Genomic DNA, 15,378 nt, shown 5'->3' with positions numbered 1-15,378 from the left:
CCTGTCCCTGCCCTCCCTTTAATCCTGACCCATAAGGTCAGAGTCAACTACTTTTCCATTCCTAGGTAGAGTTCCATGCACTCCAGCTGGTTAGACATAAAAGGCAACACCCCCTCCTCATTTCCCTGCCTGTCCTCCCTGAACAGCCTGTATCCTTCCATGCCAACACTCCAGTCACAGAGGCCATCCCATCGTATCTCCAAGACGACAGTAAGACCATAGCCCTACAGGTGTGCTCATGTCTCTAATTCCTCTTGTTTATACCCCACGCTATGTGAGTTTGCGTAGAGGCAAGTAAGTTGGGCCCCAGATGAAGCCAACTTACTGGCTGAAGTAGTTGGAAATCATTTGTGCTGCTCTTCTCTGCTGACCTACGATTCCTCTTAATGGTCAGGGCATCTCTTGCTGCCACAGGCATCAAACTGGTGAGAGTGAGATGGATTGAGGTTCCCCTCATAACTTTTAATTTTCTCTTTGGATTAAGCAATTGCAAAAAACATATGTTTTATGGTGCTTGTGGTTTCCAAGGAGCTTGAGCATTTTCGTACGTTCTTCATACGTTCAAAGGGTCATCTCCAGCCATTCACTATTTTTCAGCATTCTCCTGAAAACAAGCAGCAGGGTCAGACTCAACACCCATAAATGCAACAAATACAATATCCATAAAAACCTTCAACTTATATTTGCAGAGATCATATATTCCTGGCATCTGTCAGTCTGCAAGCCCATGTTCAGCTTATGAAGTGTACTCATCTGCCCCCTCCACCAACCTCCTCCTTTCACAGTGTTAACTGCCCTGTAGGCATGACACATTCATTATTTCTAACTTGTTGAAGATGTCCCTGAACAGATTATGCAAGGGCAACAAGAAGGGACATCTGCTGTGATTCTAACAATGTTATTTTCAACTCTCAACAAAGAAAATCACATTTTTCAACACAGAAGTCTCACCATACTTTTTTTAAAAAAGAAGCAGCAGCAAGAGAATTCCCTCTAAAACTAGAGCAAAGCCCTGGCATTTGACAAGGAGAAACTATCTTGAAAAACTGAAATACATTCATTCAGTTGTACTGAATTACATCAACAATTCATGAAGTAAAGGTGACATACCCTAACATCCAATCTGTACAATATATCCAGTTAGTATTTCCTAGATGGAGATTCATTAATAAGAAAACATCTCTTCAGGCATTCATGATGCTTACAGAACTGCACTATTTTGTTTTACCAGCGGGCTTGAACAATACTATGCTGAAACTGGAAGGCAAAAAGATAAAGAAGGGGGGGAAGGGAGAGTAATACTAGCCATATTATGTTCCAGTAAAAGTACAGGCACATTTTTAAGCAAAAATTAATATTCCCAAAGATTATTTTAAACGCACATATTCTGTTGTGGCTTAAACCAAGACCTGTTAAACTGGAACTGTTATCAGTGGAAAGTAGAAATTCTTTCCCTCAGGCCTGTTTTGAACTACTGGACCTCTGCCTGGTCTGCTCCATCTGGCTTCTCCAAGCCCCTCAAATAGAGAATCCAAACCAGAAGATACTGTGAAATGCTAAACCTCAACTCTTGAAAGCCCTGACTAACAACTATTAATAAGCCTTTTGTGTGAATAACACATACCACGACACAAGATTCTTCTCTAGGTACACAGAACAGACTAAAATCTTTATTATAAACCAACTATATTTTTATTGAAGAGCAATTAGATCATTTTTGTCTATGCTAAAACACTTTCTGCCTAAGAACAAATGTATAATACTTAAGAACGAACGCACGCATTTTTACACATACGTGTTGGTTTTAGCTGTAGTAGTCTCTCAAACGTTCTTACAATTTCTGCTTTTCCCCAGAATAAGGGGACTTCACCTCTCCGAAAGTAAAGCTCAAGTCTTACCTATTCCAAAGTCTCCCAGAAGATAACCTCCATAGGTCTCTAGCTTCCCTGTGTATGTAGGTTAACTAGTCCCTCATAAGAGGGACAAGGAAGTGTATTTCAATTTTTCCTTCAAGTATCAGTATACAGCTTGTTTTAACGCTAGTGGTAGCGTTAGACATGAAAAGGTTCAAAACCAGAACTTTTCTTTCAAACAGATAACCTCAGACTCAGAGCAATGTTTTTCAAAGCTGCAAGTTCGTCCTATGTGCTTCCTGCAACTTGTAAATCATTTTAGCCATAGAGTGAAAATAATCACCCCTTTACAATGTTAGTGGATTTAAAGTAACAGTTTATACAAATCATGCATCCCAAGGAAGCTGAGTACTTGCCTCCTCCCTCCACTCTTCCTTGTCATTTGTAAACAAAAGGTTAAAGGCAAATAAGGAGGACAGAAAAGGGTCAAAAGATGCAAGGAATGGACTTAAAGTGAACTGTAAACCTTCTGAACAACACAGTTGCACTGTTCCTACACCCTTGATTGCATCTAGGTAATTTAGGAAGGCTGCTGAACACCAACACACACTACCATAACACTGTAAATCTGTCTGGTCTTCATTTAAATATGACCTGCACTTCTAAGAACTGCAGCTTTAAAGAACTGATCCACACATGTTTACACTAACATTCAGCCACTTCTTGAAATGAATCAAATGGCAGGAAGAAAAAACATTCATCCAGTTACGCCTTCTTCTGCACTTCAGTCAGCAGAGGACTCAGCTGACTCAAAAAGAAAATGTCTTTGCCATGAAACCCTACCCTATGTATCAGTTGTTATACTAAGAATTTCTGCTCTTTTTGCATGTCAGTGAGACAGGAGCAAGGGTGAGAACTTGAGGAAAACGAGTGAAGACTGTTTTTATATTTGGTAATTTTCTAGAAGCAACCAGGTTCTTGCCTTGGTATTTTCTGCAGAAAGCAGGACAAGGTCATCATAACAAATTATATCCTTAATAGAAGAGTAAACAAGTCAGCTGAGTGCTCACCTCATGTAAGATTACAAATGAGTTGCAAGCCTTAGAACTTTTGAATAACTCATTCTCCTGTTTCTTTCCTTTCATAAATTCACTTTTCCCCATCAACAACAATTCTCCAACAGTCATCAAATTGCCTGGATGGCAGCTGCTAGGTAGAAGAGAAAACAAAAAGTGTCTCTTCCAAAGACAGAAATACTAGAAGTACTTGGAGAAAAACTGTATTGGGTTTACATGGCAAGGTTTTGGTAGTGAGGGGAGAAGGGCTGAGAAGACACCAGGAGCTGCCCACGTCTGACACAGATCGCCCCAGCAAGCTCCAAGTAAGATCTGCTGCTACTCAAAGCTGAGCCTATCACTGAATCTGGTGGCACCTCTGTGATAGAACATTTAAGAAAGGTTAAAAACCACTGTGCAGCAGCTGGGAGAGAGGAGTGAGAAAACAGTAGAGCAGTGCAGACACCAAGACCCAAGGAGGAGGGGAGTAGGTGCTCCAGGCACCGGAGCAGAGATGCCCCTATAAGCCTGTAGAGAAGACCATGGGGAAACAGTTGTCTGCCTGGAGACTGTGAAGCACTATGATGGAGCAGACATCCACACTGCAGCTCATGGAGGACCCCACAACGCCCTCAAGGGAGCTGCAGCCTGTAGAAAGCCCATGCAGGAGCAGGCTATAGGCAGGATCTGCAGCCTCAGGAGAAAAATATGCACAGGAACAGGTTTACTGGCAGGAGCTGTGGCATATGGGGAACCCGCACTGAAGCACTATGCTCCTTAAGGACCGTAGCCTATGGAAATGACCCAGGCTGAATCATCTAGTGAAGGACTGTACCAAGTGGGAAGGGCCCCATGCTGGAGCAGTGGAAGAGAATGAAGAGGAAGGAGCAGCAGAGACAAAGTGTTGTGGATGGACTGCAACCCCCATTTCCCATCCCCCTGCACTGCTGAAGAGGAGGAGGTAGAAGAGTTAAGAGGGAAGAAGTGATGGGGAAAGGTGGTTTTAGTTGTGTTTTCACTTCTCATTATTCTACCGTGTTATTAATTGGCAGTAAATTACATAAATTTCTCCAATCTGGTCTGTTGCCCACAATGGTAATTGGGAAGCAACGTCCCTATCCTTATCCTCAATTCACAAGCTTTTCATCTTACTTTCTCCCGTGTGGTGCTAAGGAGTGTTGGTGTGAGAGTGGCTGGGTGGGCACCTGACAGCCAGCCAAGGTCAACCCAACACAAGAGAACCCCTCAGAAGTCACCTCGCTGGTTCCCAAACAATAAGACTGTAACAGAAGAAAAATGCAACTTGACTCCCTGGAAGCTTGTACATTAACTTCAGCCACAGTTTGGTGTGTTAAGCTGCAACTGCCATCAATGTCCTGTCCCTATTCATTCTCCTGTTCACCAGCTTCTACAGTCACTTCCACTCCCAGGTTCCTCTGTGCTCTGTTCCAGAGGAGCACTTTCACAACTGTATAACAAACCAAATCAGGAAACTGGGACACATGGAAAATGATTCAGCAAATATTTGCAGTTAGTTCAGCTTCCTGATCCAGTAGAGTATACAGCTGAGCAAACAGCAATGATAATACCACTTACAGGATAGAAAGAGGTGGAAAAAAGGAAGGGGCAGGCTCTGAAGGTTTTTTCTTTGTTTAGCAATAGAGCTGGCTTAAAACTACAGCAAAATGCTGTGTCAGATAGATGCTTTCCAGTAACCTCCTTTGGTCAGAAATTCTGGGAGAACTACTGGACAGCTCAATCACTCTTTACAGAAAGGACAAAGGTGCTAGAACAGGAGATACAAGAATTCAAGATTACTGCACAATTAGTGTGACATCCAGTAGACAATACCGATGTCCACAGTTCTCAAATAAAAGGGTGAAAAGGCAAATTCACATTCCAGTTCGCCTGACACCCCGTAAGCCTTGCTTTCTACATGGGCTTGTTTTAGTGAGGGATTGGCCTAGACCATGGTAAGTAGAGTTTCATAAACAGGTAACTTGACAAAATCCTGTCTCACAAATTAACTGAAGTAATCATATGCTCATTCAGTTTAAAAATCAAACAGAAGAACAACAGAAAGAAAGAAACCTGTAACAAGAGTTCCACAGTTCAGAAAAGTAATTAAGGGAACCTGAACAGATGTGACATATAGATGTGACTGTACACAGAGAAACTGCCAAGGTACAGCGTGTGTTGCACAAAATGCACAAAACACAACAACATAGGGGCTGACTGAAATGATACAGAGATGCAAGCAGGGGATCATGGACTAGAGATGAGGAGGGCGGAGAGAAGATGATGGAGAATGGAATCAGTATTCAACTATACCTGCATATTGGTGGATTTTAAGCAGTTAAAGTAACCAGGTTTGGTACCAGAAACTAGTGGAACTCCAATAGCACAAGAGCTAAGTCAGCTACTAATGTGGTGCTGTGGCACTCTTGCAGCCACCATTTTGTGCAGTCAAAGCCAAACCAAAGTAGAATTTAAAGAGTAAGGAGAAATAGCTTTTTAAACTATAAAAACCAAAAGGCAACACTATGCTAAGAAGGCCAACGCACGGTAAAGATGACTCAGACACAGCATAAGATTAAAGTGTGATCCCAACTAAATTTAATATTGAACCTCAGTTTTCAACAATGCTACCAGTGTGAGAACAGCAGGAGAAAATCATATGAATGAGTACATTAAAAATGTAAAATTCTCTCTCTGCTACACAAATAACAAGAAAAAAAGAGCTCCATAAACCCAAACAGGGGTTAGGACAGATACAATTTAACACTAAAATTGAAACACATAAAAACACAAGACTTGGTATCCAGGATTTTCAAACTGGTCAAACCAAGCAGTCTGCTCTCATAAATATAGGCATATATTTGCTGTGTTAAGAAACAAAGACACTGATCTGAAACAAATGCTCCATTAGGTTGACCTCAAAATCAAGCAATTATTTAGAACACTGTTTGGAGGAAAGAACAAATACAATCTTAGAAACTGATAGAAAATAGGGTAAAAGGCAACACAGATTTATCAAAGGTAAATTTTATCAGGTAAGTGGATATCTCTTACACATCGCAAAAAATTGACAAAAAATAAATAAAAAACCCCAAACAAAACAAACACCAAAAATAAAACACCTAAACATAAAACCACAACAGATCTAATCAACTAGACACCAGTAAAGCACATGATATCAAGCTACAGCGGCAGTTTAACTACTGACATAGAACACTGGACTCTCACCTATGAAAAGGAGAGGAAGAGTGAAAAGAAAAAAGCAAGGGGTAAATATGTTTGAGACATCCTCCCCTACAGGAAACCAAAAGGAAGAAAACAATGTTTTCTTAAAGGACAAAAGGCAAAGAATAATTAAAATAAGAGACTTATCAGTCCTTGTAATTATGCAGGATCAAATCACAGAATCACAGTATACCAGGTTGGAAGGAACCTCAAGGAACTTTCTTGGCAAAAGAAATAGAGTCTTCTTATTACTGGTTTATTTTTCATTATGTTAATTTGACTTAAAGGCTCTTTACAAAAGAAAAATAATCCTGTTGCTGATACCTGCTTTCATTAACATACTATCAGTGAACAAGAGTACGTCTGCAAACAGACACTACAATGGGCATCTGATATGCAAACCTCTCTTCTTTAAGCAACCTGCAAAAAATCAAACAATATCAATACCAAAGCCAACTATATGACCTAGGCATTGCAGTACCTTGTATCCTGCTTTGAATATTAAGCTAAAAGAAGGTGAGATTTCTGAAGACATATAGAAGTTCCATACTATTTTCCCATGCCTGAATTATGCCAAGCAAAACACCAGCTCCAGTGCATCAACATTTTGTTTAAGCTTTTGCTGTTCCGTGAAATACAAGTTTGCACAATTCAGGACACAGAATTGATTTAAATTTTAACTTCCAGCTGATTTGAAAAAACTAGACTGTAACATAGCCCAGAGTTCATAATGTGCTGTGAAATATCTTTCTAAAAAAGTAATTTACACTCTACAGGGTGCCAATGAGAGGTTAGGTTACTGCCCAACAGTACTTCAATCTCATATTAAACTGAAGTAAAGTAGCTCGACCTTCCTCCATGTTAATATTTACTTCACTGCTACTGCTTATAACATCCCAGGACATTTTCACCTCTAATCATAAACTTGTGGAATCCATAGCAACACATAGTCAGAAGACGATAATAAACACTGATTTCCTTTAATGACTGATGTTCTCACACAATCTGATATGGAAAGATCAAACTCTTAAATGTTGTTATACTACTTCTGTTTCCTTCACTTTTACTTCTAATCTCCTGAACACTTAAAAGCAAATTCAAAACTGCTTAGAAAAGAGCTAGAAAGAAACCAGAGAAGCACTTGAGAGTATGAGAACAGCTTGTTCAGTCTAGCAAAAGGCATGATTACTCCCCAAGCAAATCCAAGTAAACAACAGTACAGAAATGTTGAGCGAAAGGAAAATGAGCATAAACAAGTTTTAGTTTCCAGATTGAATTTTTTTTTAATGAGTTACTCAACCCTCAGAGTAACAAGGTTCTAGAACGGCCTTCTAGCTGAAACAGGATAAAAGCTGAAAAGGATAAAGACTTTTTTAAATAGAGTTTGACAAGTAGGGATTACATAATGTAACGTTAGCAGGAGATTGAATTTAACACAGGAAATTCATGATACACAATTCTCCTATATTCCAAACTTATTTCTAATTACCATTGTGAGACTATAGGAAAAATAGGAAGGCAAAGACATAGAACTGCTTTACATACCATTCAGTAGAAAGGACTGTATTGTCCTCTGGATTTTTCAGAGAGGACAAAATTATTTACTATTACAGGAAACTGCAAATTGCTGTAGCACTTCTGCTCACAAAAACCCAAGAGAACAGTACAACTTCAGTGACTACAGCATCATATTTTCCATTGTAGTAAAGACAATATTAATGAAGCAGCTGGTCTTTTATTAATAGAATTCATTTATCTTATTCATAATAAATGAAACACATAGTGGACAACAAGCCAACTGGCCCATTAAGGAACAGATCAAATTTGACCTTTCCAGAAATCACTCTGAGAGTTTGAAAATCCTGATTTTAAAAATGGTACAACATTTTTAAAGCAGAGACATCATTTCATATGGCATTTGAAACTCAAACCCACCCCACTGGTAACCTGATACAATCCAATTACAAAACTTCTTTAAAGAATACCTGCTTAAATACTAAGGCACAAGAACACCCATGCTGAGTCATCCAAGGACTTTGTTAACAAAACAGTAATATGCTGTTGTTACTGACAGCATGGGAATTCACTTGCAGGGATTCTTGGTTCAAAATTGCGCATCACATGATGGACAGAAAACAGTCCACTCTGTAACAGCCCACTACATACTACTATTTGTTTTCTCCATACATGTTTGGCTAAAGATAATATGATACAGTCTGCAGCTGCTTTAAATACTAGAGGAAGCAATTAAGCTCCTTCTCTGAACAAGAACCAGCTTATTGCTGGTATCTGCATGAAAGGCTGAACCCTGTTGAATTGCTTTTAAAAGTTCCATCCATAATCCATAGATAATTCAGACATCAGCAGAAGCTGAGCAGGACAGCACAAACGCCTATCAGAAGTAACAGAACAGTGAGGAAGCAAATGACTTCAAAACATTAAGGCAAATTACTAGGGTTCAACTTCCTTTTAGTGGAAAACTTTTTTCCCATTTGGCAATAGAATCACAGATTTTAGAGACTAAGAAATGTAACATGTTGTAGCGCCCTGCCTCTCACCCAATCCTAACATGAAAGGTAAGTTACGCATTTTTGTATTTTATGACTAAAAAGACTCAAAAGTAATAAATTTTCAAAGGCAATATGAGTTATTTCTGAAATTCCCACTAGTAAGCTATACTTTTATCATTCCATGTTTGACATCATAGTATCACATGAGGAACATGAAGAATCAATTGTTTTACTCAGAATCTGTATTAATAGCAGAGAATGACTGCTATCAAACTTTGGTGGTTATTATTCAAAGAACTCAGCCCTGCTCCAGTCAGAATCTGGAAAAGACATTGTAAAGATAAAAGCTCATGAAAATAATGTGAAGCCAAGATATCTGGGAAAATGCATTTCTTTGGAAAAATATAAGAGGGCGGGGTACATAGAAAAAAAGATTCCCAAGAGAGATAACAAGATCATAGGTTCTTCTGCAGGCTTTTTTTTTCTCCAGCCAGCTACACCTCCCCCCCCCCCCCCCCCCCCCCCCCCGGATTTCCATGCACATACGCAGGTTCATCACCGTCCCATTATAAGTAGGTTTTTGAGACAAGAAAGTTATCCTTGAAAACTATATGCCAAAACAGTTTCAAGATAATCTTTTCTGTATGGAATTTCTATAAAACTCTGTTAAAAAACACCCCCTCAGACCCTCCCCTCACAAAAGATGGCATTTCCATCTTGTGCCTGTTTCTCTGTTTCTCCATGCATTTAAGTAGTAAAATAAAACTACTAATGACTTCTACTAAATAAAAATTCCTAAATATATTTGTTAAATCTTATATTACACTACAGCTTTGCATTACTGTTTGCATCATATTAAAACACCTTAAAAGGTACAGCATTACTTAAAACAGCTGCAAATCCACTGAATTTTGAACCATTTAAACCAAAATTTACATAGTTCCCATCTCTGAATACACAAACTTGGTGCTAAAATAGGACTTAGATGGAGCAAGAAGGCCTCAAAAATCAGAGGGGAAGACTGAAGGGATTTGCACAGCAATAAGCCACGAGATCACCTGTAGAAGATGCATGTTACTTTTTGGGATTGTTTAATACAATATTCATTGACTCTAGCAAAACAGTAGGCCTATTATGGAAATCAAAAACATGTAAGTAATTCTATAATGAAATTTCCCATATAATGTATATGACAATGCCCTAGAATAGGTTGAGTTTTAACAAGGCAACTACAAAGAAATTACAAAGTACACTACTGGCAAAAAGTACAACAGACTTGATGTTTTTATTGAAAAGAAGCTGGAATCAATGAGAAGAAAAAATTCCAGTTTCAACATCCAGCTACAGATGGATCTCACTATATGAAGCATTTAAGCATATGCATTTTAAACATGCATCTGAAAGAGCTATTAAATTAGGTGCCCAAAAAAAGTTATCGAAGCAACAGTTACCTAATCATCAAGATGGCCAGTTGCAACAGGAGATCATTTTTTCTAAAAAGTCTGTTTGTTTTTTTTTCAAATTCGTAAGTTAACAGCAAAGGAATCATCCCCTCCAGGTGCACCAGAGAAAACTATGTGCTGCTATTTAATTGTGGCTACACAGAGAGTTAAACCTCTGTCGAAAGATAACTTTTTAATGTAACAGGAACACCCATTATATGCATAAGCTTAAGCCTTTCAAGAGTTAGTAGGGTATTTAGTACCTCAGTTAATTTCAAAACAAAAATATAGTCTCTCAGTGCAAATACTAATTGCAGGACAAGGCTGAAGTTGGCACAATAGCCATACAAATGTAACGCTAACACTTGACTACACTAGAGCATATAACCTGACCTTTTCTGAGGTACTCCCAGAGTCTTACATATTTAGGAGAAGCAAAATGTCAACTACCGGTTCATGGAACACAGTATTACAGCTCTGGAAACAGTTTGGAAAGCAGCACTCTTCAGAATGAACCACGTTAAAATAGTATACGAACTTCTCTTGGGATCACTCCAATTAAAAAGCAAAATGTTTGTATACTAAATTAATTGTATTTGTTCTACCCTCAATTTATGTGCAATCTCATCAGGTTCTGATGTTACTGCATTTTTATAGTAACTTCTTACATACTGGATTATGCACAAATAAGTATTTTGTAACTTCTGTAATACAGAAGTTTAATTCCATCTGAAAAAAACATGCACTGTAGTCCCATATTATATATGAGATACTAAATGTATGTAACTTTTAAAGATTATAGTATTTTCTAACTGTGTTAAGTCAGCTTCACTGTCTCTTCTCTAAACATGGTCAGGAAGGACATGTTCCAAAATTCATTTCCACTGAAGCTCTGCAGCAAAGCCCGGATTTTTCACTCACAACAGAACTGATCCTCCAAAAGTGATATGTAAATGAAAAATCCTATCACCTAAAGAGATAAAACACGGTCAATAACGCGTGCTTCTCTTCAGAGCTCATAGGTTATTAAATATTCAAAGATCAAATCATAAGAGTTCATCACTGTAATCAACTACTTACTCCACTGCTTGATTAGATTTTTCATTGACAATTTAAAAGAATTAAAGAAAAACAATAAAGCCTTGCACACGTATTTTACACTCCACTGATTTTAAAGCTGAGTAGGAGTAGCTAGTGTGCTTTAACAAGTCAGAAGTTCTCTACTTTAAGAAATACACAATAGTACTACTTGCCATAAGAAGTACACTGTCCTTGTAGCATCTGCACCAGCCTGGACAGCATACATCCAGGATTTCTATTTTCGTTTAGAAAAAAAACAGACATTTTCCTAGTTGTCCTAATACAGGAACTAAGGAAGTATTTTTGTGAAAGGTATGGTCAAGAAACTAAGGGATTTGAAATGAACAAAAGGAGAAATATTTCTTACTACAAATCAGACCTTATTTTCCTAAAGCTAAAATACACTATAGCACACAGCATTTTAATTCAATAAGCATTGTGTCAAACATTTGACAAAAAGTTTGAAAAATCAGGAAAACTTGCAAGTTAAGTAGTCATTACTTAAGACAGAAACAGTGCTGCTCCTTGAAGAGTAAGAGAATTGGTAAACATGTAGATACAGGGTCTAAATCTAGCAAGAACTCACAAGTATTCTTCACGAAAATAATGGGATTACTCCAGAATCAATTTGTAAATGACTTCTCAAGAACAACACTCCTTCTACAGCAGTCTTTGACAACTTATAATGAAAGCTGTATTTGTTTATTATTTGATCAGGAACAAAACCCAGTCAATTTCCAGTGCTAGTCCAGGCCAACAAAACATCCAAGTAGTATCCTAAACCTGTCATTACTATTTGCATGCACCATCTTATAGCACCAGTTTGCAATAGTACAGTTTTATAACTTACACTTTTACTACTTAAAACAAGCTCAAACTTCCTGTTCTATGGAGAATACTTTTTAGCAAAGAGAAAGTATAACTAAAGAACAAAATGCTTCGCTTTGGAAAGAAAATGCACCACTGAGGTTTTAGCCATACACACACATTTTCTATGTATTCTATCGTCACATATTCTGTGGGCACGAATACAGGAATTTATTGAATTTAACACAAATTCATATAAGATGCTAGATTTGTATCCATCTACTCACTAAATCTGAGATTAATCCAGAAAAACATGCACTTATTACCAAAAAAGTCATACAGCATAAATACAATGCTGTAAATAAATCATCTACAGTTGATGCATAAACAAGCACAATTAACGTTATATTCTGCTGCTGGACAAACAAAACCTTCACGTATCGACCTCTTGTCCCACGTAAAGGGACAAACTTTGGGTTTAGACTCCCAGTTAGCGTCAGTTCGGTTACTTATGAGCTAATGAGCTTGAAGCAACACCTGTTCTCTGTCCACATAGAGCAGTGCTTGCTACCCTTCACCCTACAAAAAGCAGCATACCCTGTCAATGTGGCTGATACTCTTCAGGATTAGAGTGATTCTTTTCCTTGAATATCTCATGTTGCAGCACAAGAGCTGTAAAGTACTTCTCTGCTCTATCTGAAGGAAAGTTCTGACCGGCCAACAAGAGAGCTCCGAAATTAAGTCCTTAAAGACAAGCAGTAGACACGGCGTTACAGAACAGGAGGGCAAGCCGCGACTAGTAATGCTCATGGCAATTCCTAGTTTTCGCTTTATGCTCTTCAAAGCATGAGGGCCGTTTTCACACCCCGGGAAGCTGTCAGTGCTCAACTCACAGAGCTTTAAGGGCACGAGCTGTTCACACCTATCCTTCAGAACCTTTCAAAATACATAGAAGTTACTTTACTACATGAAGACGGGGGAGGGGAGGATGTGAGGTGTGCGTGAGATATAAACTGTTCATATAAATTCACTTCAGTGTCTTGCTCTGCCCGTTTACAGTCACTTTCATTATCTGAAGATACCCACTTAGCAGCCAACGTCCCAGAACGAGTTCCCACGGCCATTTCCAGCCCTCAACGCCGAAGCTGGGCTCTTGCCCGCTCCCCGCTGCCCCCGTCGGGGCGGGCGCGGCCGGTCCCGCCGGCCAGGGTAGGGCCCCGCGCCGCCCCCGCTCCCCCGGGAAACCCACCCAGTCCCGCCGCAGGCCAGGCGAGGCGACGCGAGGCAAAGCGGCTGGGAAAGCGTGCGAGGCGCTGCGCAGCGGCGGCCGGCAGGGGAGCCCGCCCGCTCCCGGCGCCCATTCAAACAAAAGAAGCCCCTTCTCCTGCCCGCCGCACCCAGCGCCCCCGCCCGACTCACTTCGCAGGGCTCCGATGAGGAGACTGCCGTCCTTAATCAGCTCCTTGATGAACTTGTTCGTCCTCTCCAGCTCGATCTCGTGACACTTCAGGCGCTCCCTGAAATCCGGGCTGTCCAAATAGGAGTCGCTGAATTCCAACGTGGGCAGCCCCATGGCAGCGGCCGCAGCCCCCCGGCCGGCGGTGAAGGGGCGAGCGGCTGAGGGAGGGCCGCGCCGATGGACGGCGCCGGAGACAGAGGGGAGAGCGGGGAAGAGCAGAGACGAGGCGCAGCTGCCGCTCCCCACTCCGCCTCCCAGAAGAGGCTCCGGACTCTGAGAGGCACCAGCCCCTCAGCACCCGAGGCAGACTGATCGCGGATGCGTAGCGCTCCAGTCGCTGTCACCCAGCTACATGCTGTCCGCGGGCTCCCAGCGCCTCCGCCGCTTCCGGCAGCGTTCCCTCTTCCTCTGTCTCCAGCTCTAACTTCAGTGTGAACCTCCCCCGGCCCAGCCGAGCAAACCCTCCTCCCGGCCCGGCATGCTCGCACGCCGGGGCCGCGTCCCCGGCAGTGCCCGCCCCTCGATCGCCACCGCCCCCATCCGCGCTCTGCCCTCCAGCGGCTGCGTGGCTGTGTTCTTTGCGGCCTGGCCTGGCCGGGCACAAGGTGACGCGGTGGGTTTGTCGGGGCTAGCGCTCGCCTCCTCCGTTGCATGGGGCTTCGCGAGTGCCAGAGGAAGGCAAGGGAAGGAAGTTCCTCCTCAGGGATGTCGTAGAGCGGGTGCTTGGAGCCGGTTTATGCCAGAGGCCGATTTGGAGGAGAGCAGCCCTGCCACAGCTGGAGGAGCAGCGGGTGCGTGGGGTTGGGGCAGCCAGCCGAAGCGTGCCTGCGCTGCCAGGGGATCTTCGGGGGCACCCCGGCACGGCTGCGGTCGCTGCCTGATGTGCGAGTACCGGGGCTGTGGCAGGTTAGAGATCCCCTAACGGGATAGCCAGAACAGAAAGCACTGAAGTATAAAGGATGAGGAGAGAAGAAGGTGGAAGCCAAGGAAATACAAAATACAGGGACATCAATGTTCTGCTGTGGCACCTGGTTGTTGTGAGGGCCAAATCCGTCCTAATGAGGAGCGTCAAGAAACGGCAAGCCCAGTTACTACCAGCCAAGTTGTGTGTTTCCAAGTACGTGAGTGGGCTTGTCTCCGTAAACAGAAGCACTTGGGATGATGACTGTCTGTTTATCTGGTGTGTTTTCCAGACACAGAGTGTCAGTGCACAAGTATGTATACAACTGTACTACTGGGTTTGAGGAAAGCTGTCTGTAAACACACCTTCAAGTCAGCAATAACTGCATTGGAAACAACCATCAAGGGTGGCCATAAAAATAATTGTGCTTCAGGATCGCCCACCTCTTGCCAAAAATTGCTTTCAATAAGGTGTTGGTGCTTCTCTGTGCACTGTGCACATGCTACTGCCAAAGCATTCATGGCCTCCATATTTACACAGTTTAACGTGCAAGTGGGGAAAGGCTCAAAGCTGCTGTATGTGCTGTGTTCCTTGACTCTGTTTGTGCTCTTCACAATTCTTAAACCATTCGTCAAAACTTGCTGCTTTGTATTCATAGTAGAGTTTTGTGAGTGTCTGAAATGCAGAGAAGAGGCTGCAGTTTCCAACCATATGGCCTGCAGAATTTGTTGAAGTGCAAAAATAGTAATTCTCTGGTTTTACAAGGCTGACACTTCCTGCCCACAGAATCTCAGAGCTAGCTGTCAATGTTGATATTAATAGATCCATGGAAGAGTCTTAATTCACAAAACTCTGCTCATCAACATGTTGCCTGAGACAAATTATTTTTCCAGTAATAGAAAGAATAAGACTGGAAAGGGCTGCTGCATTAACAAGTTTATTTCCTTGCTTTTTCAGGCAGTAGCATGTAATCTCACTCATAAGCTAATAAACCTCATTTAAAATCCAGTTGAACTACTGAAGGATGA

The 15,378-nt window shown here is 41.3% G+C and overlaps 1 protein-coding gene across 2 annotated transcripts in view; it reads right to left on the bottom strand.

Moving 5' to 3' along the window:
• ARHGAP42 (Rho GTPase activating protein 42) overlaps window positions 1–13,956 on the bottom strand; it is a 153,654-nt gene extending 139,698 nt beyond the window's left edge. The window contains exon 1 of one of the 2 annotated variants that reach the window (XM_062607757.1): window positions 13,410–13,956. In XM_062607757.1, the coding sequence (XP_062463741.1) occupies window positions 13,410–13,563 (154 nt within the window). In that variant the 5' untranslated portion in view covers window positions 13,564–13,956. The remainder of the gene's footprint in view (window positions 1–13,409) is intronic. The other variant, XM_062607756.1, reaches the window with a different exon arrangement.
• Window positions 13,957–15,378: the final 1,422 nt, after the last annotated feature.

The sequence above is a fragment of the Pezoporus occidentalis genome, unplaced genomic scaffold (assembly GCF_034315485.1).
Source record: "Pezoporus occidentalis ecotype Australia unplaced genomic scaffold, CSIRO_AGI_Poc_V1 ctg125, whole genome shotgun sequence".
Taxonomy (NCBI): Eukaryota; Metazoa; Chordata; class Aves; order Psittaciformes; family Psittacidae; genus Pezoporus; species Pezoporus occidentalis.
This window is presented reverse-complemented; position numbering and strand designations above follow the sequence as displayed.